Source organism: Paramacrobiotus metropolitanus, unplaced genomic scaffold (genome assembly GCF_019649055.1).
Source record: "Paramacrobiotus metropolitanus isolate TYO unplaced genomic scaffold, Prichtersi_v1.0 Parri_scaffold0000166, whole genome shotgun sequence".
Taxonomy (NCBI): Eukaryota; Metazoa; Tardigrada; class Eutardigrada; order Parachela; family Macrobiotidae; genus Paramacrobiotus; species Paramacrobiotus metropolitanus.
Window position 1 is genome coordinate 177,479 of NW_026570386.1, and position 26,101 is coordinate 203,579.

The following is a 26,101-nucleotide window of genomic DNA, read 5'->3' on the forward strand; positions in this document are numbered from 1 at the left end:
TAAACAGTTGCCCCATTTGCCACTACGAGAACTGGATCCCCGTGGGTTAGCTTAGTAGTCAGCTTACTGTGCCTGTATTTTTATTAATTTTGTAATTTTGTTACCACGCTTAACCTTGAACGGTAATATTACTACGAGTTCAAATTATACTTATTACATACTTGTCGTTATTGACTTATTGTTACTATTATAACAAATAAAAATTTGTGTTTTGTAACTTTTGTTTCTTAATATTTCGGAAGCACTACAGTTATACATTATCTGTAGTGTTGTATGTACTTGAAAACATTTGAAGTTCATTCAGCCCGAATCAGCCATGTCCAACTGTTTGCATTTATGATTTATGATTAATTTTGACTAGGTGCTCTCCGCACAAGCTTGTTCGTTTATTACGTACAATGTCGCGTCATACGTTTTCTTTAGCAGAAAAAATTACAGTTGTGGAATTTGCGAAGCTTACGAGTATCCACAAAGCTGCGACAACGTATAATGTTGATCGTAAGTCGGTTCGTTCATGGATTAAACAAGAAGAAATACTTCGGGTTTCCGTTGATCAAGGAGGTAAGTACGGACAGACGGGACATACGGTGTACAGTGTACTTATTGTTATTGAGAATAACGTTGTTCATTTTTTGATCGCAGCTGATGCTATGCAGTTTATTACAGGTCAGTCGAATCGCAAACGTTTGAACGGAGCTGGAAGGAAGCCAAAGAAATTAACGGAAGTACGGTGTTTCAAAGCTTTCACTTTTCTGTGTATGTTTTATATATTACAGTATATACATATATGTATATATCTATATAGATAGATGTGAATATTAAATATGGGTATCTTTGGTATTTTTTCTTGATACCGAACCATGAAAGCAAAATAAGCACTTATTGCAAAGTTGTGAAGTTAAATTTGTTCGCTGTATAATGTATATAAATTATCATGTTTCGAAACCCAGAATGTCTTACAAGTTAGACATTCGTGCGACCACTTTGCCACCTTGTTAATTTTCTAGCGCACGGATAAAAGCGGGAAATTTTCGACACCTGCAAGTAATGGCGCTTCGGAATCAAATACGGTTAGTCATTATTCATTAAGATGTATATAACTTGAATCGCTTGATATACAATTTTATATGCCATGCCCATACGAGATACTTTCGGTATTACTTTGATGCCAAACGTACCGCTTTTTGATTTGGTCTGTGTATGCTCTTTTAAAATTTAAAAGTTAAATTTTTCCTAGGAATTACTGAGATCAGTTAAACACTAAAATTAATTTTTATCGGTTGGGTGGACTTAGTGAGGTGTAGCTTAAACAAACCAAAATTTTACTGCAGTAATGCTGATGATTGTGTATCCGTTACAGAAAGGGTCAACCGCGAAGAGTACTTCTCGTGCAGTTCAGAAACGAGGGCGAATACGGGATCTGTTAGCACAGGAGGAAGAACTTAACACAGCCCTGGCATCTGCCACTGTGTCTTGGCAGCAGGATGGTGACCAGGATCATCTGCGCTCCTGGGTAACAGCCGCGTGGAATCTGATGAAAGTGTCTATGCAGATCGGTGAGAATCGGATGGAGACGGAAATATCTGGATTAAGGAAGGACCTCTCTGATGTGAAAGCTAAAATCAAAGGGTTGGAAACTAAGCTGACTGGTATAGAAGCACTATTAGCCGCAGTGGTTCAGCATTTGAGCCTTCCTCAAACCCAGTAGGACTGTGTTCAGGTTATTTGTCATTCTTTTTTGTCTGTTATTATTTTGTAGCCACATTTTATTATTTGTTGGTGCTCGACCGTTTTTGTTTGCATGAAAAAAAATTCAGTTAAGTATCAGTTGAATCTCTTTGTTGTTGTACACATCGTTGTCGACAACTTGCAAACTGAAAACTTTGACTGAAAATGAAATTTCGGCAGCGGAATGTGTGTGTGTTGACGTTTCCTTTCTGGGTTGACAAATATATTTCGCGGCCATTCTCCTGGATTCAGTCTAGTAGCTATTAACTAATATGTAATTAACATGACGTAATTTTTGCATATGCAGGTTGCAGCTGTCAAAAACAAGTTGGTACGAATCTTACTTGGGATTAAGAGCAAAAAAAATTATGTTTTATTGTCTTTGAAAAGTGATTATAATAAACGCCAAAATGCAGTAAGAAAAACAACTAGAAATTTAAGTTACTGTACTTACTGTTAGTGTACAATACTACCTTGTTTTAAAATTTAAAGCAAGTCTTTTTCCGGCATCTTGGAGCTCGTTGCTGCCTTCCCAATGGTGGCTGGCTTATTCACTTGTTTGAAGTCCTACTACCCCGGAGGTGCTCGGGCTAAGTGGAGTAGTGTTCTGTACCAAAGAAATTTTCACACAATTTGTTTAGAGACTGAGTTGTTGCGGGCTTTCGAGTTTTTCTTTTGTTTAATTTCAATTTTATCGGAAGTACCCGTACCACAGACCTCGCATTTTAAACTTTATTATATTATAGAATATGAAAATCCTTTGCGCTAAAAAGAGACTCACTTGCCCGTAGTCTGTGTTATTTGTTATGGTGCAAAGGTACGACCACAGTGGCCGTCGTGGAAACTTGTCGCGATCAGCTATGATTATGAAGTTGAACTATCGATTATCTGTAGCGATAAAAGGATCAGGAAAGCATTTCTCGACAATATCTTTTGCAGACAGCCATGCCTTAAACCGCTGCCTCTTGCAGAGTGGCACACAGAAGCAATCAACGGTGACTACTGCGCCACTTCAGCCCATTCAAACTTTATCATTCTCTAAGAGCTCTTCCAAGTTTTCTTCTCTGAAACCCAAAATGGTGAGTTTATGAGTTGCTGGTGCACCTATTCGGAGGGTAGACGGGGGCTATTGATGATTTTTTAAATTACGTACATACGTTTACGTACATCCTACATCGTTTTCTAAGACACTTGTTTGTTATGTCGTATGCGTGCTGTACTGTTTCCCTTTCATATTCTGATAATGTTTGTTAAGGTAAACTGTAAACACCATGAACAGTAAATTAGTTAGTGAGTAATAACGCGGCATCTTTTCTTGCAGTCTCTTGCTAGCAAGTTTCCAAAACTGAGCAGCGAAGATCGCAGCCAACACCTTCAGCCCTTGCAGAATGCGGGCTGGACCATGGTGGAAGGGAGAGACGCTATTCATAAGGTGGGTTTATAATTTATTTTGTAATTCTGTTCAACTACAGAATTCTTGTAAAATTGAATAACTGCAGTTTTTCTTTCCGCGTTTGCAATACATATATAATTATGTACTGAGACTGTTTCAGTTATACTTTTGGGTTTGTTCTCTATGATTTGCTGCTGCCTTTGCGTGATCGTTATCAATTTACCAACAATCAGTTCATAAGAGTATGAAGTACTGCACAAGCTACTGTAGTAACTTCAACTAACTTGTTTGTTAACACTGGAACGATTACTTTTGGTGTTTGCACCCTGTAAGCAGCATCGCGAAAACTGTTGTGCACTGATAATATTTTGTGCAATTATGCCAGTTGATATGGTATGGATTGCATTCGATATCGTACAGGGGAAACATAAAAATTTGGCTATGTTTGCAGGAATTCCAGTTCAAAGACTTCAACGAGGCCTTTGGATTTATGACGCGTGTGGCACTGTTAGCTGAGAAAATGGACCATCATCCGGAATGGTTCAATGTTTATAATAAGGTGAAAATCACCCTCAGTAGCCATGATGTTAATGGGCTCTCGCAGCGGGATGTCAAACTGGCCACTTTCGTCGAGGAAGCGGCAAAAAAAGCTGTTTGATGTCCAGAAATTTTATTGATTCCCATGGGGCTAAAATGACCATCATTCATGGTACCTGGAATGTGTATTAGTCGCAGTTCTTTCAGTTTTCTTGCAGTTCTGTGTGACACAAAATGCTTTTTCGTTGCTTCGATGCCGAGGAGCATTTTACCGTTTTAACCAAATTCCTCTGCGAACTTTCATCACAGTCTTGACGTAGAAAGTAAAACGAAATATATTTGTATTTATTAATGCTAAATGAATGCATTTTCTGGAATTAATGATTGGAAATCAGTAAACGCTGAATAGATCTCTTCTATTTTGTAATACCTTTTATCCCACTGCACTTGACATTTGTCTTTATAAATAACAAAAAGTTATAAAAATATACAAAATAATATTGCAAAATATAGTTTCCATTTCTGAGGCTAACCAAAAAGCGAGGCTAGCTAGACTGACGATTACGAGCGCCCGAATATTTCCAACGAAGTTGAAACAAAAACAAAACAAATTTGGTAGATCTTACGCATTACTCAGTCAATGCGTGGCCAGAACTGCTCGGAAATCCCCCATACTAATCTGACACAGAAGTTCGGAAGCCGTTCGCGAAGCTGCCACGCGCTGTTCCACCGGAACATTCTTGTACAGAAACAGTTCGGTGGTGGGCCAGGCGTCTCGCATTAATATTCCCATCGACAGCAACTCAAGAAATCGCCTAAAATGCATGCCAAATACTAACGCTAAGGAAGAAAAGATTTACAGAAATATTGCACATCTAAGCATAATCCACTAAAGCGTAGCGAAGGTCCTCTGTGTTTAAGAAAACGGGACTTTTCGATGCCTCTTTCATGCATTAATAATAAGAAATAAATCTATGATTTATATTTACTGAACACAAAAAATAATAAAACAAACTGGGAAATTTGAAAAAAAATAAACAATTTGTAAGCAACCACTAAAAAGAAAGCTCAGTAAACAGTTTATTGAATAAACTTTATTAAATTTGGTTTGCCGCTTCGCTTCGATCTTTTAGTGCCAGCCAACAGCGGTGCAGTTTCCTACTATTTACATGACGGGGACCCAACGCAAAAGCTCACCGAAAAGCTGACTCTATGGACAAAGTACTTCCCTCCACCAGTGCCGTTACACATAAATGGGCCTACAAAACAGACGCAGAACAATCAGCAACGACTGTACGCAACAGAATGGAAGTTATCTGGCGCTTCAACATTTGTTACATACCAAAAGATCAAGAGCGGAATCAGTAAAGATACTGAACGAAGTATGTCGCTCCCTGAGATCCGTTAACAACCGAACCAACCCTTTAATGCTACAAGAGAAAATGAAACGGAAATTGCAACTGGAACACAGAAAAACCTCAGCAGCAAATTACTAACACAAAACTGTATTTCCAGATTTGGTAACTAACTTGGAAGCTGACGCATTATTCGCAAACCAAGCCGCTTCCTCCACAAGTCTGGCGCTTGCTTCAAGAACATCCGCAGGAACTGTTAGGAAAAATGACCAATTTCCATAAGTCATAAATATCCAGTGACTGTTAACAACTTAACACCACCAAAAAGCCCGCGAGTGCAAAAGTACCTAGATCGGGATCCGGCTGATCTGTATCCGGTACGGGTGTGTTTTGGCCTGCAGATTCAGCGGTGACATGAATTTTCACACTGGCTAGAGACGATGAAACTTCCAGAATATATCCATCCATGGCCCAACCAAACTCTAAAACGGCACCACAGTACTGCAGATTAAAATTATTAAACTTCGGAATCAAGGCATCATTTTTACTTTCGCTTGGAAAACTTTGCATCAAATCCCCGACGATTTTCTCCCCAAGTAATCGCAGGGTGACAACTAAAAAAAGACAGAATGTGTTATGTATCGACGCATCACGGTGTAATGAAAAAACAAAAATTCAAATTACCTGAAGGAGAAGTTTTCAATCGAATAACAATTTCCGCATATAATTCTCTCGGACCGGTAATCGTTGTGTCTTTTTGATACTGTCCTACTAATTTCACTTCGTCCACGATCTAAAACATACACAATGTAATGTTTACTGTGAAACCAATTTTCAAAGCGAAAACAAATCGATACTGCAATTATTTCAAATATTTACATGTTGTCGAAATGACGCAGTATTGCACTTTTAATTTGCTACGGCTGAAATTTACACACTGCTGTGAAAAACCAATATCCCACTTACGCAAGCAGTGAACATGCCACTGGCTCCCTGCAGGATAATTCCCTCGAGGACGGTTTGCAATTTGGAAACCAATCCGATCACGGCGTCTTTGGAGCGTGCAGGCACGGTGATGGCAAACAAGCGCTGAAAAACAGCGGATTTGAAGGCCTCCGACGAGTCGGGCTTCTGCTCGACGGTTAGCCGCTGATATTCCGACGGCGAGATCTGCAAATGCGCAAAGCGATGGAGGTTTCTGCTCATGCTCTGACTGATATCGCATGCCTTTCTTCGTCGCGCATTTTTGCGGTACATCGTAAAATTAACCTGAACGACTAGACCTAACTTACGGTGTTCTTACAGCTTACTGATTCGCAGATCGTAAGACTTACCTGGTACAAGTCACATGCAGGGAACATTTCCGCGACCAATTTAGTGCCAAGAAGAGTAAAAACAGAATAATAAGCGCTCTGAGCCGATTCTATATATAGATATCAGTACCGTTCTGAATCCTGATCGAAGCTCACAAACGAAAGCAAATGGCAGAAAACTTCGGGAGTGCCTTGTAATTAATTCCATTTGCAAAACTTCGAAAATGCTTTTCGCCTTTTCCGAAATCGAAATCCATATGTACTGTCAGTAATGATAACACACCAACAAAGCACGCACTTGTTAAGCAGAGCGGTAATCGCCTCCCGAAGCGGTGGGTTTTTCCTTTTGTGTATTTGCTGTTTTCGAATTTGATTACTTAAAAGTTAAAAGATGAAATATACTCGTATACTTAATAAAACCTCATCAAAGTAATTACTCATGACTGGGAAGATCAAAACCGTTTATACATAAGTTTTTTTCACGACAGATAACACGGGCACGAAAAAACTCTGAAAGCAGTTTTTACCCAACGCTTCAATGACTGCATAAAGCCGTACAGGAAGCGATGATGTAAACAGCGGCTTCGTTGCCAAAACGGTCAAACAAAATCTGCAGGAGAATGGACTGTATGTACTTACTTGTAAAGCCTAAATATTATAATTATTAATTTATATGCTTATATGATTTAAGTATCGTGCGCCAGTGCAGCGCTCGAATGCATTGCTTGTCGATATGTCTCTAACCAGATGCAAAAAACACTTCATAATTTATGCGAATAACAAATCCGTATTAGAATTTACTAACTCATCCTACCTAACTCAGTACAATTGTCTTTTACTACTGTACTATCTTATAAATTGGGTATTCGGTCACATTACTCACAAAAACAAGTACGAGTACGAATTGTACCAACATTTTTATTTCACCTGAACATTCCATATACCCATCGACAACATATTTGACCGTATTGAGCAACAAAAGCGTGTATACAGTTTGTGAAGCTGAAGATTCCCATACTCCTCGTAGCCACCATAATAAAACATAAAATCTAGAATACATCAAATAGAAGAGCTTACACAAAAACCCTCCCCTCGACATTAAGTGCAATGATGCACCCAGCTACTAATCAGTGAATACCTACAAACATTATTAATATTTCGGGAATGTGCTGGCCGAACCATTTTCGCCAACCATCCCGCTCTTTGGCACAAAAGGTCCCTTTTTATTCTCTCCACAAAAAAGAGACCGCTCAGAAAGTTAAAACATCCTCGATTTCTCGACCCCGCAAACCACTCGGAACGTGTACAATTATGGCTCTCCTGTATCATCACAGCACACGGATTTAGTGTCCTTATACCAGATGACCTTTCAGCTCATCCACCAAGGCTTCCGCTCGATACGTTGGAATGGCTTGTCCGTTAAAGGTCGACAACAGAGAGGTTTTATGGATCGGTTCATACGTTAAATGGTTGGGAATGGGTCGGAGTGGCGACGGACTGTGTGTATGAGGCTGCATTGTCTGGCGGGCAGTTCTGCGTAAGTTCTCAATATAAAAATCCTCAGCATCGTAATCGACTCCCATTTCGTTTTCCAAATCATGAGCTAAAAAAGCCAATGTTAATGTTTAACCGTTTATTACAGCACTATTTTACGAATGGTGGATCGTAGGAAAACACAAAACAAATTTGAATTTTACAAATAATGATTTAGGCGAATCTTCACATACTTGGCTCAGGAGCTGTCCAGTGCTTGTATGTCCCGTACGGACTGTGGTATGGCTCATCCAGCAGATATGTGCTCGCGGCATTTGTGCGTACCGCTGAGGGCGATAGTTGATTTTTCGGTCCGGAATACGAATCCACTGGTGTTTTCTCCACATCGAACCCCGTTGTCTCCGTGCCGGTGTCCATACCATTCTGACTGCACACTTCCGTGTGACCTTTGGAACTACCCGAGCTGTCGCTGTTTGCCATTTCTACAAAGAAACACACCTCATCAACATAGGGTGTCTTATGCAAATATTTTGACCAATTATTCAGAAGCCTCTCGTGATCCATCAATTTCAGGGGAAAGCATAATTAAAGATCCTTCGTATTGATCTCAAAGCCTACACTGAAACTGACACCCCATCAAGTAAATCTCACAATAAACCCTCAACTCGGAACACTGACCGACAAATACAATACAAAACGCAATCAATAAACGACCAGCTCAGGATATCAATGTCAGATTATAAGCCCCCAACGCTCTGGCTATAAATATACGTATCTACATGTCCTACATTATACACATCCAACTGGAAACACAATCTCCGTATAAACATCTTCTGCCAGCCTTGACCGGTATTATCTTGTCTTTGCGGATCAAAAATACACTGATCCATCAACACCAGCGAATAACATTTACCTTCAAATTTCTTGCTTTTTCCCCGGATTAACACGTAAATCAAACAGCCCAACAGTGCACAGAACACCGCACCGCCAACGGACGCCGACACCGCCACGATCATGGTCAGATTCTCCGGTTTGGTTCCCGTTTGTCCGACACTGTCCACATCCGTCGCATTGGTCGTGTCAATGGGATTCCCAGCGGCATCGTAAACGTCGAATTTGTTCGTTGTGGGCTGCATCGGAATGATCTTCGGCGTCACCGTGACCACGGCGCTGGTCCGACTCACTTCGCTGATCTCGCTATTGGCCGCCTGGCACGTCACGGAAATGTCGCTGTACTCATCGGGGGATAGTTTGATGATGATGGTGGACGTGGTTATGAAAGCACCTAATAACAATATACATGAGAAATTATTGTCTCCCTCTATCAACATTCAGTGTAAACTCATCAATTTTTTATTGCAAATATGGTTTGCAAAATGTAACCAACTCCCAAAGGAAGATGCTATACCAGATTCTCAACAGGGATTTCGTTTTATTAAGTTACGCCGACAATTTTTTCGTCAATATGCAGCATTATTTAAATATTCATGTCATCACCTCGAACATCCTTTTTGTTACAGTACGGGAAATGGATTTTTTTCGGAAACAGTTATTCAACATCGACATTGTCCGTTCAACTTATGCAACTTTACAAGCGGATAACGAAAAACATACCATCATTGGTGGGTTGGTAATGGACACTTTTTTCCCGAAATGGCCTGTTATTGATAGTCCATGTGATTTCTGCGGCGGGATTACTCGGATTGGATGTACAATTCACATCCAGAGAACTGCCGGGTCGGGCTTCACGCGGTGTTTTTAGGTTGACCGTCGATGGGCCAACTATCGACAAAAAAAATAATGGGAGACAAACACTTTAAGCGTAGTAGACAAAGTGCAGTGACGATAACATTTCGCTGAAAACAATTTCGATAGTTTGTTCAGGATAACTAAGGCCAGATTAAGTCCTACGAGTATTGTCCAAATGTTTTGTTTTTGCGAAAAAGCGACTGTCAGGCACAAAATGTTTTTTTTAGTTAACCAACACTCGGTACTACGATTAAGAAGAGAACTAACATAACGATGCAAATAAAATGTTCATATAACGATGCAATAAAATGTTCATGTTATGTTATGTTATAAAATTTATTCAGAAAGAAATATGTTTAAGAAACCTAAAAAACACCTTTAATGTAGAAACAGCTATAAGTAAGTTCAATTTAATCACAAGATAGAAAGAACGCTTACACAGAACACTCAGCGTGGTCTGCACATCGACACCGCGCGGCATGAGCTCGTTAACGGCTTCGCACTTGAGCATTGCGCCATTGTCAATCTCACGGGGGACAAACGTCAGAACGGCCGAAGCGGCACGGCCCAACGAGAGATGTGTGGTCTCAGCGCTGTCCTCTTGAATGTTGTTGCGAAACCATGTCAGCTGTGGAATGGGATTGCCGCCATCCGATGAGCACAATAACCGGAAGTCGCGCTCTCCTTTACGCACTTTCACTTTATCGCCCACTTTCACGCCGTCTCTGTCACGTATCACTGGCGTGGAAGGAGGAACTAAGAAACGCAAACTATCAGAAACTGTGCCAAAACAATGCGGTACTCCGTGTACGTCTTGCACTGCCTTGTCTTTCAAATTTTTTGATTTTTTTCGCACGCTAATTGTCCCGTTGCAATTTACCAGTTTGTTGTATACAGTACAGTTTCTGCACAAATTCCGAAAATTAGCGATACTCACAAAGCACAAGTAGTTTGACGGAACGCGCTAAAGGTCGGCTGAGCGCTATGCTTTCGGCTTGGCAGGTGAAATCCACATCATTATCATCCGGTTTGGCTCGAAAGATTAGAGAGCTGTACGTGCCATTGACACTCGACGATTCGCCCACAGCGTATCCCGCATTATCTTTAAAAGAACACACACAACAGTTTGGACAAGAATTCCACAAGTTGAAAATACGAAGTGTGAAAAATACTTGAGATTAGGCACTTGTTGCATTGTACAATGGATTACCTCTCGTATCGACTTGCTTCGAGCTGCGATACCACACAAGTTTTGGAGTGGGTCGTCCATCGGGCACAAAACACGTCAAATTGACCATTTCCCCCATGCGAACTTTGAGATTACTGCCGGTGGCGGAGGCCGGTGAACGTGATGAACCAATAAATATAACGATATCCGAAGGAGGAACTGCAAGCATTTATCCAAAATTTATATTAACGGTACACCATAATCCTCTTGTAATACTCTTCTTTCAACGCTCAAAGTGAAAATAAAAATGCAGAACTGCAAGCAGTTATCGTGAACCAATTTTTCCACTTTCATGTACTTATGTCCAAATGAGACGAATCAAACACATAAAAATATTTACATAAGAAAATATGTTTATACAGCTGCGAAGTCGTTGCACATCCCAGAAAAAAATTCAAGCGATTGAAAAGTGAAATTATACTGCCGAAATTAATCGGTTTAAGTGGTCGATCTCAACAGAAGTTACGTGGCTTACCCAATACTTTCAAATATGCTAACATGATGGTGGGAAAAACAGCATCAGAATTCGGTGGATATGCGAAACAGCTAACGCTGTCGTCGTCGTCCGCGGTGACATTGGCGATGGTCAGAACGTGCAGCCCGGTAGGGCCCTTGTAATCCGTACTATACCGTTGATTCTTGGAGCTACCGGGATCACCTTCCAAAAAAATTAGCCGGTCTCCATGCTTCCAACCAGTCCTCCGACTAGAGGCTACCCGGCAAGCAAATGTCGCTGTTTGGCCCAAATGAACTGTCTGATTTTCCATAGGTTCTGAGAAAATTGCGGGAGTCGTGGACTCTACTGCGGCAATGTGTCCTACAATTATAATAAAAGCCATGGTCAGTTTAACGTATATGTTTCTTATGTCATGTACATGCGTGTGGCTTATATAATATAGGCATACGCTTGAATTATGCACTTAAAACAAAAGCGAAATATACGATACAGAAATAAGAACAGAGCGTTTCTATACCATGTACACGTGCATTCGAGGATACAGTACTCATAATCACATCTTGATTTTCATATCGTATACCGTTAGACACTAGGTAACTGTCGGTTTTTCTACTGTATGGGAACCGGAAACTACTTGTCACGATCAGCTTAAATGATATTATAATAAATCCATACATCTCTGGTCAAACACGACGTATTCCCTTATTGGCGCTTTAATTCATTTGATAGCATTCATTGTGAGTACGGGAATGCTAGAGCGGAATTTTCAAAGACAGCTCTATAGTGTGGCAAATATTGACGTAAGAACTTAATGACACTATTTTAACGTGTCATAATTCCGACACAGTCGCAGGCCGCTCGGCATGGCAATCAAACCACACAGCGATGCGTTGCTTGTAATAATGAAAATAACGGCTACATCCGTGTATAACATTTGCTCATCAAGTGCCCACTTGGACCATGTTTGAAAGTAATCAAAAATTCACGGGAGACTACCATTCAAGTGCAGGCCACGCTTGGATCTACTTACATTTATCGCCACTAAAAATAAAAGAAATTCACCCGACTGTATCGATTCCAATTTTAACCAAGCCTAACCCCGACTCAATCATAGTGATACAATCAAAATGAAAACATGATTATGTTTTGTTTAGTTATATAAATATCTATGTTGCGATTCATGGACTCTGAAGCTATCAAATCGGCATAAAGTTAACCCGCTGTCAGAATCTGCTGACCACTGCTGGGCACAGCTTATACAGTAATGTATTCGATCATACTAAAATTCATTCAGCTGGAACGACTGAAAATGAGGGTTTTCATGAATGATTTTTCATTTTATTGTTAATGGAAGGTAACTACCGTCTGTCGCAGATGCGTCAGAATGATGAAAAGCGTAATAACAAGTAAATTCTGCAAACGCAATTTTGTCAACTGATTTTGACCGGATTGTTGTTCGAGCGAAATTCTATCGTTTTACAGCACGAGTACAGGACTTACACAGTCTGTTTTTCCAGAGCTACACCGTATGCGAAGTTTCTTGATAATAATAACATTTATGAAGACACAAATCGGATAATGGTACGATAACATACAGACATCTGTACGTACTAAGTATATATGGTCCAGTTATTGTGGATGGCCCATATCTAACTAAAGAGCACTAACTAAACTACTGATCTTCTACAGAAATTTTGGGAGAGCAAGCTGATTGCGCACGTTAAAGACTTAAGGTACCCTTCGTAATTCTTTCTAACACATTAGATGAGCATGTTGAATTTGCTTTTTGCTCGTGATATTCAGATTAATATTTGACCATTCCGAGAGATGAAGGTATTTTTCCCGCTGCGCATATCAAATGTCGTAACACGGGTAATGCTGTTTATTCACTCGGTTAAGCAAGCGGATCCCTCAGCTCAGTTAAAATCAGCCCCAAAGTGCACTCTAACTCTCCGCCGGCAGAATCCCCAATTTTAAATCCATCAGAACTAATCAATACTCGTTCCGCATCACTAATTTTGCAAAATTCGACACATGCTTCACATATAATACAAACAGACCCCATTTCCCCCGATTTAGCTTTGTGCACTGCAAAATGGCTTCTCTCGCTGCATACATGCGGGTTATGAAACTGACATGAATGAATTATAGCTTGATTGCAGAGTCACATACTTAATAGACAAATAAAAGAGCAATAAATTTTTGCCGTATGTCGTTTATGTACCATGAGGATTTCGCGCTCTTAACAAAATCTACAATATAAACATACAGAGGCGAAAGATGCTGCGCCGGGGACACTGTTATTCATCATCTTCATCGTCATGTATTCTTCACCAGAGGCGACTTTCAGCCACAGTTCACGGTCACGAAAACATAATCCATAACATTATATGACCGTCACATCCTACCATTAACAATGTGATCGATAAATTAAACACACATTTTAACCACTAAAATGTTACTATTTCTCTCGTACCAAGTGCAAAACATTCGAGTAACAATGTAAGCCTCTTTATATTGCAGCCAAATACTGTACTTAAACCCACGTTTCCGCTGTTCAGAATGGAAACCCTTAATATTGCGCCGGCTAGGCGTAATATGCTTTTACACAGCGTTCAATAACAATTAGCTCGGCTGGTCAGTGATGCATAAATGGATCAACTGCAATCTGTTTGCTTGAAATATCAACCCAGTGCTGACAAGCTACGCGGTGTTGTGGACGATCCAGGGCGCCGGCGATCACGATTTCCTTAGAATAACAATGGTCACAAAAGTTCCATCATACGGATCATTTTCACATTAACCCCCAGTAAACTAGTTTAAATTTAGCGCGCAGAGCCTCTCTCAGTTTTCCATGCAAAATCCCTTTCTGAGGCTTTCACACTCTGTTCCCCGTGATCTAAACAATCAATCGCCAACGATCAACCTATCCACCTAAATCCGGTCAGCTAAGAGAGCGCGAAATAGCCAGCACGCCTAACGATTACAAAGCATAAAGTGGTGTGCTTCCGACTGGTGGTATTGGCACCGTACTGCACCTCGCCGATCGGCTAAGGCGGATATTATGGGCTTATTAGTGCTGTCAAGCAAAACAGATATCGTTAGCAGCAGCGAGCAGAATACACTGCGAAACACAAAACAATTTAAATTTTTAAAAAAAGTGCTTTCAGCTTCCAGTTGATAAGTAAGTGTGTCAATTGTCAAATTGTCCAGTGAACAACGCCACCTATAAGCATAGCCACTGAAATCGGCGTTTTAGTATTTACAAAAACTTCAGTACTTCAGCTGAACTCCGTTATACTGCAACTGGTCGCAAATACACAGACAAACAATTTAACAGCACCTATTGTATCAGCACCTAGGTATCAGTCACAGATTTTTAAAAAATATCGAAGCGTCGTCTTCCTTACAAATATTTTACTAAGTCAACACGTGGGAACGACCACCAACAAGTCTAAGAATCTGATACTGACCCTGGAACCGCGCTAAAATGCGCTTCAATTAGAATCTCAATATCAGGCGTGAATTTGAGACGAAAACCCGAACTTCTCACAGAAGAGAATTTCTGGATTACGTATGTCATGATCACTACTTGTCAACGGCATTTCCTGTTTTCTGCTAAATTTCCACTGAACACTTCCATAAGTGCAACAGAGTCAGTCACTTGTGTATAAATACAATTCTGACATGCTAGTGATTATCGCGCTGGTCAGTTCGTGCTTAATGACCTGAGAGGAACTCGATCTCCTCTTTTACTCTGCGTCCGAATCAGACTGATTGTATAAAACGTTAAAATTTCCTCTCCTTCATCCACAGTCTAATTCACAACAAATTCCTAGACGTATATCCATTTGAGAAGTCGTGCAATACAGAGAACAGTAAATCACTGTTGTCTGCCGCAATTCCGCTATCAATAAGTTCTCGTCGTGCGGAACCAATGTACACAGTGCATTCATACCAAGTTCACCATGGACGGACACTAAAAGCACGCTGTTTTCCTTTCGCCCCCTCGAGTCAGCTAACTGGTTCGAGATGGCAACAGGAAATTACCACTAATTCAATTACATACACTCGCCGTCGCCAATTTGTCGCTTGTACTCTTATATGCCCTTAGCGTACGGCTCAGCGAGTTACTCGAGCGAACTGGACTATGGTCAAGCAGTTAAAAAGAAGTTTCTGGATTATAATTGGTCGTGCATTCAGATTGCTGTTTCGCTTTCCCGGTGTCATAAAATCAAATCGTCCTATACCTAGTTATCCGTATCACTCATTAAATATTAAAAACATTCCCGCAAATGCAAACAGCCCAGGCGGAATTCATGCTACCTAAACGTAACCTAGCCATCAGCATACATACTGCCCATTTTACATGCGCGCTTATTGTTAGATCTATATTATAGTATGTGGGGAACGACACTTCTATACATACATAAACATGATATACATTTTCCGCATTTTTTGCTTTCGTTACTTACGCGAGCGATTTATACAGAAGTTGTATTTCAGAACAATCAACAACGTAAAGAGGAACAAACTTAGATCTTAAAGTCTGCCAAAGGCACTAATCATTCTTTTCCATTTTCCAATAGACAATTTTAGAGTAGGAGGCGCTGGAAGTCTTGAAGATGTTGTTCACTTATGACCATCACGCAAATGTCGACTAAAGTGACCGATAACTACTGTTTTCCAGTTATGCCGCAGTGGTCCTATCCGTCCACTTGATCGGCCTTCCACGGAAACACTTTTCCCTCGGGTTCTTTTCTTTACGTCCTTTTCAAATTGTTCAGACAAGATGATAAGAAAATAGCTTACCATTTAATTTTAATGCAGCGCAAATGCCAATCATCTTCTAATGGTCCTACAATTTACAGCTTATACACTGAGCAGTGTACAATACATTAACACTCCTTATAATCAAATGTTATACTCTTATTTGCATGAACAATCTAACTAAAACTAAAATGCATGCATATCTATATAATATTCATAATTCTCACCCTTTATCAGGGTATATGTATCTGTAGTTAGTTAGCAGTTGACATGCATCTCAGTATATGTATTAGCTGCATGAAATGTGTGTTTCAGATGTTTCTTTTGTGAGATGCAATAAATATATCAGAAATAAATATTTCCCTAAGTTCTCACAATCTTAAAACCACCGCATACAAAATACCGCTTGACCTATACAGAGCCCTTTTGCTCATAATATAAACTAGGCTCTTGACGAGCACTGGCGAATCGATCCATTTCAAAAAATCAATTATGATTATACTGATCGCCAAGAGATAAATTTAGCAACATAATCCTATCCAAATACAACATGATACAGTACGACACCCAGTGCGAGTTTATTGACACAGTTTTACAATGTTTATTTACAGTGCAGCTAGGTACTTCTCTTAAATATCGATATTTCACAATCTGCATAAATTATTAACCTATGGCGCAATCATCCGTTCCGCACTTTGGAAACCGGCATACCACTAATGCATATGCACACTTCGTGTGGCGTTTTAACAGTACAGTTCGAATTCATGGCAATCCAATTAAAGATCGGCCAACACCTCAAAGAACAATAATGTATAAGAAGCGCGCTGATAAGATTATCGAATGTAAAAAACCCTCAGACAGAAGATTAAAGGACACATAAGTAAGCTCGAGAAAAGTATTCAAATAAAATGATTGCATATATTTTGTTCGGAAACCCTGCTGAGAAAACTATCATTGTTTCCAACAACACGCTTCTAAATTAATGTGTATAACAATGTCAAAAGGCTAAAACATCAGCATCGCCGCACACACGCACGCTAACCACAAAATGTAAAAAGAGTGCGAATATACACATCATTTAAAAAACACAGCCGCCCCACCATGAGCTGCGCAGTTTGACATGTCGTAAGTCGGACACGTTTTTCCTCGTACACATATGCGAATGATTAATTGCAGAGGATTACAGAAAATGGTTCTGCAGAGGAGGTTGTTACACTCTATAATTTGCTGTCATCTTTACCTTACAGCACACATATCCTGAGTGGACGTAATACCAATATGTCCACCACAGTCCTGCGCATTTTGACCAGCAACCAATTATTAAATCTACAATTACCAATTTTTTACAGCGCAGTACAAGCGTTCATAGATAATAGCAACGCCTTACCAGTATATGTCAAAAAAAACCGACGATGTCCTAGAACCTTACATCCGATAGTTTCATTATGGATATTACCTAAATCTAACACGGCAGGTAGCGACAAAAAATACGTGGCGACATGCAGAGAAATATGGTAATTGCGATCCGGTAATGTGTACCGCTTGTAATGTACGCCTCAAAGATTAAACACCAGATGTCCTTCTCATTTTCACACATCCTTCGCGGAAGAGATATCTTCAAGTTCAACCACCGTAACTAATTCTCTAGTTATCGAGTGCGCCAATAAACCTGTTACATAAGTTTAATCCAATCAAGTATTCCGAAATACAATAATGAACAAACTCTCCAAAAATCTAACAGCTTTAGCCAGCGAAAGAGATACGCGCAACGCAGCGTTCAAGATGTAGATGCTAGAACAAGATGTTTTAGTTTGTTTAGACAATTGTGCCATGGACCAACAATAATGCCTGCCTTAGATTACAGAGAAGATTATCATACGTTAATAATCCTAGGTATTTCATTCAATACCCCGGTCAAAAGATAACAATCCAGCTTCCCCGTGGCCTGAATGAAATCTAGCAAATGAAACAATATCAAACGCTTGCCGTCGCACGGCAAAACAATACCACAACAGAAAGCGAGCTGACTGGTACCAAACTAGCGGACATACGAGGATAACATCGTATTAGGCTATTAGCCAATCTTCGTAACAAAACTACTTCTTACTGGGAATTTATACAAGACTTGTAAGGACACCGGTCAGGAACATATTCAGAATTTCAAATCATTACTTACATATTAATTACGGATTGCGGATGCGCTTACTGGCACAAAAACTTTAAATTTTAATGCGATCTCGCGGTGTACTGGAACACAATAAATCATACATATTTTACAACAGCTACACTGATGTCGTACAAGTACAGGTATTTGCTTTAAACACACTCCGACTTTCTATAAAAATCCAACCCTATATGATCCATACTTGATCAGTTAACCTGCGTGTGGTCTAGTTCAATAATGTCAAATTCATGCGCACTGACAGTAGAAAACATTTCCCCTATAGTCTGATATGATCTCCGGTAGTGGCTTTTCTGACATGAATCAGTTTACGGATTTCATCAGCTAGCAAGAGAGAATATGCTTGCCGAACAAGCGGATTACGGGGCTTGATACTTCGTAAATCTTTAAAGCAAAGCTCAGAGAGCTGTAAGCTCCATTTCGTTCCCTGTCAAATAACTTTAAGAAAAACGCCCAGAATCCATCTTGGTTAATAACGTCAATGTCTGTTTTTGCGCATCACTAAACCCTCCTTCGGTAATATAGCTAAAAGAAGCGCCATCCCCTCCTCACAACTGCCTGTGATAGATAAATATGAATTACCGGCTACTGTCCTCTTGTATGACCGTCAATACGAAACGAAATACGTGAAGACGGAGCAGCGGAACAGAACAGATGACATGCTTTGTTAAATGCTCGTACCGTACCCGGCGCAATATAATTGCCATGTTGCACATGATAATCATTCGTGTCACAGTTTTTACTGCTTATGATATTGTCTTACAAAACAAATTTCTGATCTGTAACAAGGCGGTCATCGGCACGCATAGCATAGCATCAGTACAGCTGGTCAATGCGAAATTTCCACTTTAGCGCAAACGAAAAGCTGCGAAAGTGCAAATCCATAATATATTACTACAACATGTGCTTGATATTCTGTAGTAGCTGCCACTGAATCGTTCTTCTGTTTTTTTCTGTGACTAATTTTTCTACACTTTGGATGGATGCCTCTGTTACCGTGAAACCAATCCGACATAATTTCCTATTCAGGATTTGTGTATGACCGCATGGTTAAGCCTATATCGATAAATATAATTATATGCTAATCTAATCACTCAGCTAATGAATCACCTTTTATTTGAGCATCAGACCATCTGATAACATCCATGTATTCCATAATTTGCAACTTAGCTGACTGGTGTAATATCAACCATTCAAAAAGCTAAACAACCCTCAAACACAAACTTTTCAATATTTTTCTTGTACCCCACACTACAAAGCAAAGGAATTCTCTCGTAGCATCGCTTGATAATCCGCCATAAAGCGGGCCATGCAACAGCACAAACTCTCAAACATAATTGTACTTTACAACCCATACAAATGGCAACCGGTTATGTGGATGCTTTCTTTAACGATGCCTTGCATTGGTTTCTTAATCAACAATTTTGACGTCTGCCATGGCAGTCCGCATGCACACCGCCAGGAGGTGCCCTGTACCGTATGTCCATATTTGCACGATGCTAATCAAACCACATTTCTCGTATAAACCCAAACGAGAGAAAGATAGACAATTCTATTCAATATCGCACAGCAGTACGGCGGCGTCTGTTTAATAACAATAATTGCTGTCTATATGCAGTTTATTTTCTCTAGCTCGAGGTTTTACAATCCCAGTAGTCTGCTGTATGCACAAGCATCGGTTATCAAATAGCGTGTGGACATGGAAAACCATAATAAGAATACGTACACAAAAACCTAACCAATATCGGAATGTTAAATTGTCATGGCTGATTAATTAATAACTGATTAATAACCGTAATGCCCGCAGTAGTTAAGAGAACGCAGCCTCGGATTTCATATCCGAGATACTTCTCACGGTCGGCTAAACTAAAAACCGGACGGAAATAAATATTCCACAAAATTGCAAGATTTTTAATAGTGGCCTTTATACGTCGGATTGCTTGACTGACTCCAGGGAAATGCTTTTGTTTTAAAACAGTGTGTCAAATTTACAGGCAATGTGGGTCAATCCGGTTTGTTAAAAAACATTTACGCTTCAGTGCCCGTTAAACGGTTCCCAAATGACTCACTATTTGCCACCGTATCGCCAGTATTTCTAATTTTTCATCTAGTAAATCAAACCAATCCGCTATTCTATTAAATTTTTAAAGTTTAAGCAGGTCAGGCTAAGGATCGAATTATATGCGTTATTAACTGGTCTGCGGTACTTAAACCAAATTTTACATAATATACAATTACATAAGCCACTATCTATTTTATTTTTAAGACTGATCATGCCATATACTGTAAGTTCATTATCCATACGTTACGGGCATATGCAATTTCGTAAGCACGCGCTGTACTGTTACTGTATTAGTTAGCAAAATTGATTTAAACTTCGGTATGTACTAGCTTTAAGGGAGACCGTCATGATGTTTATTCACAATAAAAGTGGGTAACACATGGGACTGGGTGAGTGGCGTTTGATCTTTTGTACGGTTAAATGGCGGGACCATTAAGAGCCATATCGCTACAACCCGTTGAGCGCACATAGTCTATCCTTGTCCCTTGATGCAGCCGGTGCAGCAGATGCAACTCGCTTATTATCATCCGTACCTGCCACGATCAACGCGGGATATCCCAGTCAAACGTTAACACTATTGTCTTCCTGAACTACTTGGCAGTTTGTAGGGAGCACTCTCGTGTTACACCTGGATACCATTTTTCCTCTCCCATGATTCCATATCACTAGCCTCTTTTAAACTAAAGGAGCGCGCACATTGTTCCGGGTAAAATTATCAGAATGACAGAATACATATAATTCTGTATACAGACTATTTGTACCATAAAAGTGACCACCAACTGTCAAAACTTTTATTCGCACTCGTACATATGCACCACAATGGACCTGCAGCTCTGACACATTAACATAAAAGATACATCCATCTCGGTATGGATGCTGATTCTTCCTTTTGCAGCGAGCAGACGCCTAATCAGTGACCACTGGACGCTAAATTTCTGGTATCATCTGCAAATCTAGCGGGTCATAACTCTATGGAAATTAACAAAAGAATCCACACAAGATGCGTTTGATGGAAGCAATCACAGACATCGTGTCTCTTGTCAAAACCCCTTCTCTTTTCTCTCTAACAGAGAATACTGACCAGTCGGCGTAAGAATCTTCACTATAATGGATTACACGAGAATAATTATAGGGCTATCTGTGACTGCTCAACATCAAGTATCTGCCGAATATCTCCAACAGCTTAAGAATGCGGCTATCTCATCACAACTGTCTTCTGCCCTCTTGAGACGAATGATTACTGATCGCTGGCACCAGAACGATCCCCCAGCTGAAAACACAAATTAAAACAGCATCCGTAATTCTAATCCAACTGACCGGTAACTATTTTAAGAATGAAGAACCCATGGAAAAAGTTATGTTTCTATGCCTCTAAAAACGACCGAATTTCTCGATTATCAAAACTTCAGAGAAGGCCAAAAAGGCAGTTCGCAGAGACAGGATACGAGATTTCCAGACATGCTTCAAAGAGGCAATCGTGATCATGGTCAGATCACTCCATCTTAAGCAGTGTCAGCACAAAGCGTGATGAACGCACCAAAGCAATCTGATCACTCTACTCTTGCTGCCCACCAAATACCGCTGCAGTCCAACACACTAGCCTTCTCAAATTTCCGGTGGCCCACTAGGCTCAAACTGGGCTCGAAATCTTGGGCTATATAAATAGGTCTGAATGCGTGTACAAAGGCGAAAATGTTGCCCAGAGGTCTATCTCAAGTGCTTATCTACCAAGACCAACCAAGCGTTTCGTAATGTTTCGTAAATGGACTGTGTATAAGTTGCCGCAATCGGAATAACACGAACACCGATACTAGTAAGCAGTGCAGACCTATACACAGTTTACCACGCAATTATCAAATCTCACTAAAACTCTTCAAATCAGAATAAATACTTTCTATGATGCCCTAGTTTACGAAAACATTTGTTCAAGCCACGAGGCAAAGCTCTTTCGAACCACGGAAAAGTTCAGAGATAAAACCAAAGCGTTTTCTATAACATCACGCCTTATTATTTTCGTGTCTTATTTAGGAATATATATCTAACTAAGAAACTAAGAATATAACGGGTAACAAAATGCTTGAAAAATACGTACTCAGTAAATGACCAAACCATACTGTAGTTACTCGAAACGTATGACCAGGCTTCTGCATTTTGAAGAAATCTTTACGGTTTCTTGTGATCCATCTGCTGCTTACTAATGAGAAACCCAGAATCCAGACGTCGCTAACAAGATCTTTCATCGTAAAAATAATGAATGGTGCTGGTGCGATAATTGGGTAGGATCGTTTCAGTTACATTGGCGTGCACACGCGTCCTCGTACAAACACACGCATCTGCAATGTTTATTCTCTCCTTTTACGCTTTTTCCGTACAAAAACAGTTAGCGGGACTCTGCAGCCGGCGAACAAAAGCCGAGAGGAATAAAGAGGACAGAGAAACTATGGGTGAAGCTCGTTGCCCTCGAATAGCACACGGGGTAAACATGGAACAATTATATTTCGCTGGCAATTAACATAAAAGTAGTGGCCCACTGTTAAATATACACAAACGTTAACGTAGTGGACTAAGCCGCTGAATGGGCAGCCATATATCAGTCATTTGCCGGTTGTAAGAGAAAAAAATCGATCCCCACAATTCCTTTATTCAATCAGTTTTTCTTCGGCTTTCTAACCGAATGCGAATGGATCGACAAATTCAATCCAATTGACATGTTCACTTTGTGAAAATTAGTTTGCGCCAGTTTTTTGTCCGTGCACTGGCCACGGCTTTAACTCTTCGGATTACGACATCATGGTGATCTATCTTTGCCTTTGAACGGCAACTGCGCAACGCACACATACACCGGGACGAAAAGTATGTTTGACAAGATACATAAAAGAGGGATAGATGACTATCGATTTGATTGTCAAGACCTCTGTTTGTACAGTGCCCGGCTGCTCTTCATTTTACAGATGGTTTTTGTGTTTGTTTATTTCAATCAACGTAAACGGCTGCCACTCTCCATCTCTGATCGCTACTTCGTCATGATCAGCCAATTCCCAACAGTATACAAGCCCTGATCGGTTAACCATGAAATTAAAACACAATTTGCTACAGCTAGAAAAAAATTATGCTATTATCCGCGCTTATCATCCAAAACACATCATTCGGCACGCACGGACGGGATAACTACAGGCGCTGCTTTTAATCCGGCTTAGAGATGTTTTGTAGCTGCTACCATGCATTTGAATTGTGAATAGACGCACAGTTCTCGCAATCATATTTTAATAAGGGCTAACAAATTATTGTATTCGCACCTAATTCGATTATATTATTTTACGCTATTTACTGTGCTCCTGGCTACCGCAGTCCGCACTGTAATTCCTGACAAAAAACGAAACACCAATATCGATCAGGTGTGGTTAGATTCTGAAAAACAGCCGAGAGAAACCTAAATTTCCACAAGCGCCTCGTCCACAAAATTAGCAATAAGTTAATAAACAGTTAGTTTTTCCAATCAGTATCAGTGGCAACATCACGGATAATAACATCTGCCGTACGAGTATGCTCAGTATGAACTGACGGTCAACTGGATTGCAATCACTGATTTCCTATGCACCACCAGCAATGCAACTACGGAACATTTAGAATTGGGCGATATCATTACACGAGGAATTTCAGTACACCAGCATTAAATTAGCGAATTTTTAATCAGCGTGGCTCTTCGTTCTTAGCCATTGTCCGTTTATCGCCACCACGTTTAGGAATGTGCTGGAAAATGCAGAATAGTAACATCACTTGAGCTAGATACCGTGGAAATAAAAAAGCCGATAAGCTGTATGCCGGTAACTCATGTTTACTATCCGCTGCCCTGGATATTTATTCCCTCTGACTTTTCTGGCTCAACAAAACTATCCCAAACAAATTGATTATCAACTTATTCCAACAGAGTTGCGCAGGGAACACCCATTAATTACTTACCGAAATGATGAAAAATTCCGAACAGCAGAAGGAGTACAGAGGAATGAAGAGATCGGAGAGAAAGATGAGGGAGACGAGACGACATCTTCGATGTTAGAATATATGGACGATAGATTGACGGCTCCATTCCAAACGCTACAAAATCATTACCGTCTTGTTCTCCAAGATACTACGGTAAACATACATGAAATCGGTGAGATATGCGAAAAATCTACAAGATTGCGCTTTATTAACGGTCTTGTAGCCTGCAGTCTTAAACCAATTAAAACGAACTGGTTAGTCAAAGGCAGAACTGTCTTGTGAACGAGAAGAAGAATCTATCACAAAATAGCATTCGCAAAATTTACAACACCGCCAACATGTTGACCATTCCCCTTGTGGCTAGCATGCGTTTGCTCAGTGAAACTTCGCTAAAGCGCCATTAACCAATGTGAAAGCCAGCGCTGAAGGCAGACCGGCTGGTTTTTCCAAAGAAAACTGTACCGGGAACTGGCAGTCACTATACTGCACTATGCTATGTGCTATGCCGGTTCACATCGATGCATCTCAAATGCGCCGCCCAAGCCGCATTACGTGCAATCGGCTAGCTAACAATACTTCCGACGTGAGGAAAGAACGCCCATAACACATCTTAGACCAATGGTCCTTTGACGGTACGTATAACGGCGTCACGATGGTTTACAAAAGTGTCTACTGTCTAGTACTTTCTACAAAACTCATTTGACGTGCCTACAATGTATCGTAGTACACTGGCTTATCACCTAACTGAACTTGTTAATGAATAGAATAAAGCGTTTCTGTTTACATATTTACGCACTCTTACTTAGTTGTCCTAAGATATTCTGAATTCTTGGTCCTCGCAGTATACTAATCGTAACTCGAAGTTTAAAACATGATAATTTTACATACTATGAATAGAAGTAGAATATTACTAATTAATAGTAATTATTATATTAATTACGCGCAGCAGCGTGTGTAAGAATACAGTACAAAATATTAGTTCCATGAATGATCCCTAATGTTTTCGCTAACAGAAAAAACAGATAAAACCACACTATACAATAGTATACATTGTAACTCCCAAGGATAAATTAAAGTTAACAGCAATATCATTGTATTTTGCACTACCAATATGATAATTTATCATTGTTGATAACTTGATATATTCGACAAGCTACGAACTGCGCGCCGGTGCCTTGCGCACTATACAACCATTTTTCAGATATTTATATTCATCGTACGATTTTTTCAGTAATGATAGTGTCTGTTTATTTAAGGAATAAAGTTCATGTTGTGTAACAATATGATAATATAACCGCATCCCGTATTGATAAACAGTCGATTAAAAACTGAGATGATTCAGAGCTCAAGTGTTAATTAGCGTGACTGCCTTGTGTACCAGCCTTTTTCATTTAAAGCGCAGACAAATTCTCACGGACACGCCTTAGTTCATTTATAAATATTTTTACGGAACCCATCAATTACAATTGTCTTAGTCATCTCAGATCTGCAAAAGGCGTCTATGGTTACCCTAGTAAGGGAAATAAACTTATATATACATGCCATGTTTTGGCAACAAAAGCATCACATTCATTTCCAGATGCCACGACCATTAATTAATACGCATTATGTTCCGTTGTTATATTTATGAACATTCTGCTTCATGACGAATCATGTAACGCTTTTCTGGTTATTCGTGATCAACGAAGCAGAAAGAACTATATTTATGGTTTCGTCTACGTGTAAGTATAAGTTTCATATTCAAAGTTTGTGCCTTTAGTTATTACGGCCGGGTGCTTACTTGGTTTTGGTTGATTCTAAATTTCCTTTCCCTTACTAAAAAATTTCAATAATTCAAGTATATTTCAAATTT

At 39.9% G+C, this 26,101-nt stretch overlaps 4 protein-coding genes across 8 annotated transcripts; 2 read left to right on the top strand and 2 right to left on the bottom strand.

The window, feature by feature from the left end:
• Positions 1-68: 68 nt before the first annotated feature.
• On the top strand, positions 69-1,913 carry LOC129600202 (uncharacterized). Its single transcript, XM_055498643.1, has 4 exons — positions 69-561; positions 667-725; positions 1,008-1,070; positions 1,361-1,913. Exons 1-4 carry the CDS (start codon positions 399-401, stop codon positions 1,706-1,708), a joined length of 633 nt encoding a protein of 210 aa, XP_055354618.1. The 5' UTR covers positions 69-398; the 3' UTR covers positions 1,709-1,913.
• Positions 1,914-2,378: 465 nt separating this feature from the next.
• On the top strand, positions 2,379-4,017 carry LOC129600166 (probable pterin-4-alpha-carbinolamine dehydratase). Of its 3 annotated transcripts, none has more exons than XM_055498591.1 (4): positions 2,380-2,545; positions 2,668-2,807; positions 3,050-3,160; positions 3,573-4,017. In XM_055498591.1, exons 2-4 carry the CDS (start codon positions 2,805-2,807, stop codon positions 3,777-3,779), a joined length of 321 nt encoding a protein of 106 aa, XP_055354566.1. In that variant the 5' UTR covers positions 2,380-2,545; positions 2,668-2,804; the 3' UTR covers positions 3,780-4,017. The 3 variants fall into 3 exon arrangements, with proteins under 3 accessions (XP_055354565.1, XP_055354566.1, XP_055354567.1); XM_055498592.1 differs by having other exon boundaries at positions 2,700-2,807; XM_055498590.1 differs by having other exon boundaries at positions 2,379-2,807.
• Positions 4,018-4,064: 47 nt separating this feature from the next.
• Positions 4,065-6,564, bottom strand: LOC129600165 (interleukin enhancer-binding factor 2-like). Its single transcript, XM_055498589.1, has 9 exons — positions 6,348-6,564; positions 5,980-6,183; positions 5,698-5,806; positions 5,562-5,627; positions 5,361-5,495; positions 5,188-5,266; positions 5,001-5,088; positions 4,856-4,917; positions 4,065-4,473 (listed from the first exon to the last, which is right to left on the bottom strand). Exons 1-9 carry the CDS (start codon positions 6,372-6,374, stop codon positions 4,296-4,298), a joined length of 948 nt encoding a protein of 315 aa, XP_055354564.1. The 5' UTR covers positions 6,375-6,564; the 3' UTR covers positions 4,065-4,295.
• Positions 6,565-7,241: 677 nt separating this feature from the next.
• Positions 7,242-24,708, bottom strand: LOC129600176 (synaptogenesis protein syg-2-like). 3 transcript variants are annotated; one of them, XM_055498602.1, is made up of 9 exons: positions 24,229-24,708; positions 11,273-11,614; positions 10,780-10,956; positions 10,507-10,671; positions 10,008-10,325; positions 9,435-9,602; positions 8,734-9,105; positions 8,054-8,302; positions 7,242-7,929 (listed from the first exon to the last, which is right to left on the bottom strand). In XM_055498602.1, the coding sequence occupies exons 1-9, from the start codon at positions 24,353-24,355 to the stop codon at positions 7,679-7,681; spliced, it is 2,169 nt and encodes a 722-aa protein (XP_055354577.1). In that variant the 5' UTR covers positions 24,356-24,708; the 3' UTR covers positions 7,242-7,678. The 3 variants fall into 3 exon arrangements, with proteins under 3 accessions (XP_055354577.1, XP_055354578.1, XP_055354579.1); XM_055498603.1 differs by lacking the exon at positions 24,229-24,708 and adding an exon at positions 19,317-19,361; XM_055498604.1 differs by lacking the exon at positions 24,229-24,708 and adding an exon at positions 11,930-12,019.
• Positions 24,709-26,101: the final 1,393 nt, after the last annotated feature.

Coding starts and splice junctions, on each gene's coding strand:
- LOC129600202 (XM_055498643.1), top strand. CDS start 399: ATGTCGCGTCATACGTTTTCTTTAGCAGAAAAAATTACAGTTGTGGAA. Junction 726..1,007: donor AGCCAAAGAAATTAACGGAA/GTACGGTGTTTC, acceptor TTAATTTTCTAG/CGCACGGATAAAAGCGGGAA. Junction 1,071..1,360: donor GCGCTTCGGAATCAAATACG/GTTAGTCATTAT, acceptor TATCCGTTACAG/AAAGGGTCAACCGCGAAGAG.
- LOC129600166 (XM_055498590.1), top strand. CDS start 2,535: ATGGTGCAAAGGTACGACCACAGTGGCCGTCGTGGAAACTTGTCGCGA. Junction 2,808..3,049: donor CTTCTCTGAAACCCAAAATG/GTGAGTTTATGA, acceptor CTTTTCTTGCAG/TCTCTTGCTAGCAAGTTTCC. Junction 3,161..3,572: donor GGAGAGACGCTATTCATAAG/GTGGGTTTATAA, acceptor CTATGTTTGCAG/GAATTCCAGTTCAAAGACTT.
- LOC129600165 (XM_055498589.1), bottom strand. CDS start 6,374: ATGTTCCCTGCATGTGACTTGTACCAG. Junction 5,496..5,561: donor GCAAAGTTTTCCAAGCGAAA/GTAAAAATGATG, acceptor GTGCCGTTTTAG/AGTTTGGTTGGGCCATGGAT. Junction 4,474..4,855: donor TCCATAGAGTCAGCTTTTCG/GTGAGCTTTTGC, acceptor CATGCATTTTAG/GCGATTTCTTGAGTTGCTGT.
- LOC129600176 (XM_055498602.1), bottom strand. CDS start 24,355: ATGGAGCCGTCAATCTATCGTCCATATATTCTAACATCGAAGATGTCG. Junction 10,957..11,272: donor AGCATATTTGAAAGTATTGG/GTAAGCCACGTA, acceptor AAATGCTTGCAG/TTCCTCCTTCGGATATCGTT. Junction 9,106..9,434: donor TTACCAACCCACCAATGATG/GTATGTTTTTCG, acceptor TATTGTTATTAG/GTGCTTTCATAACCACGTCC.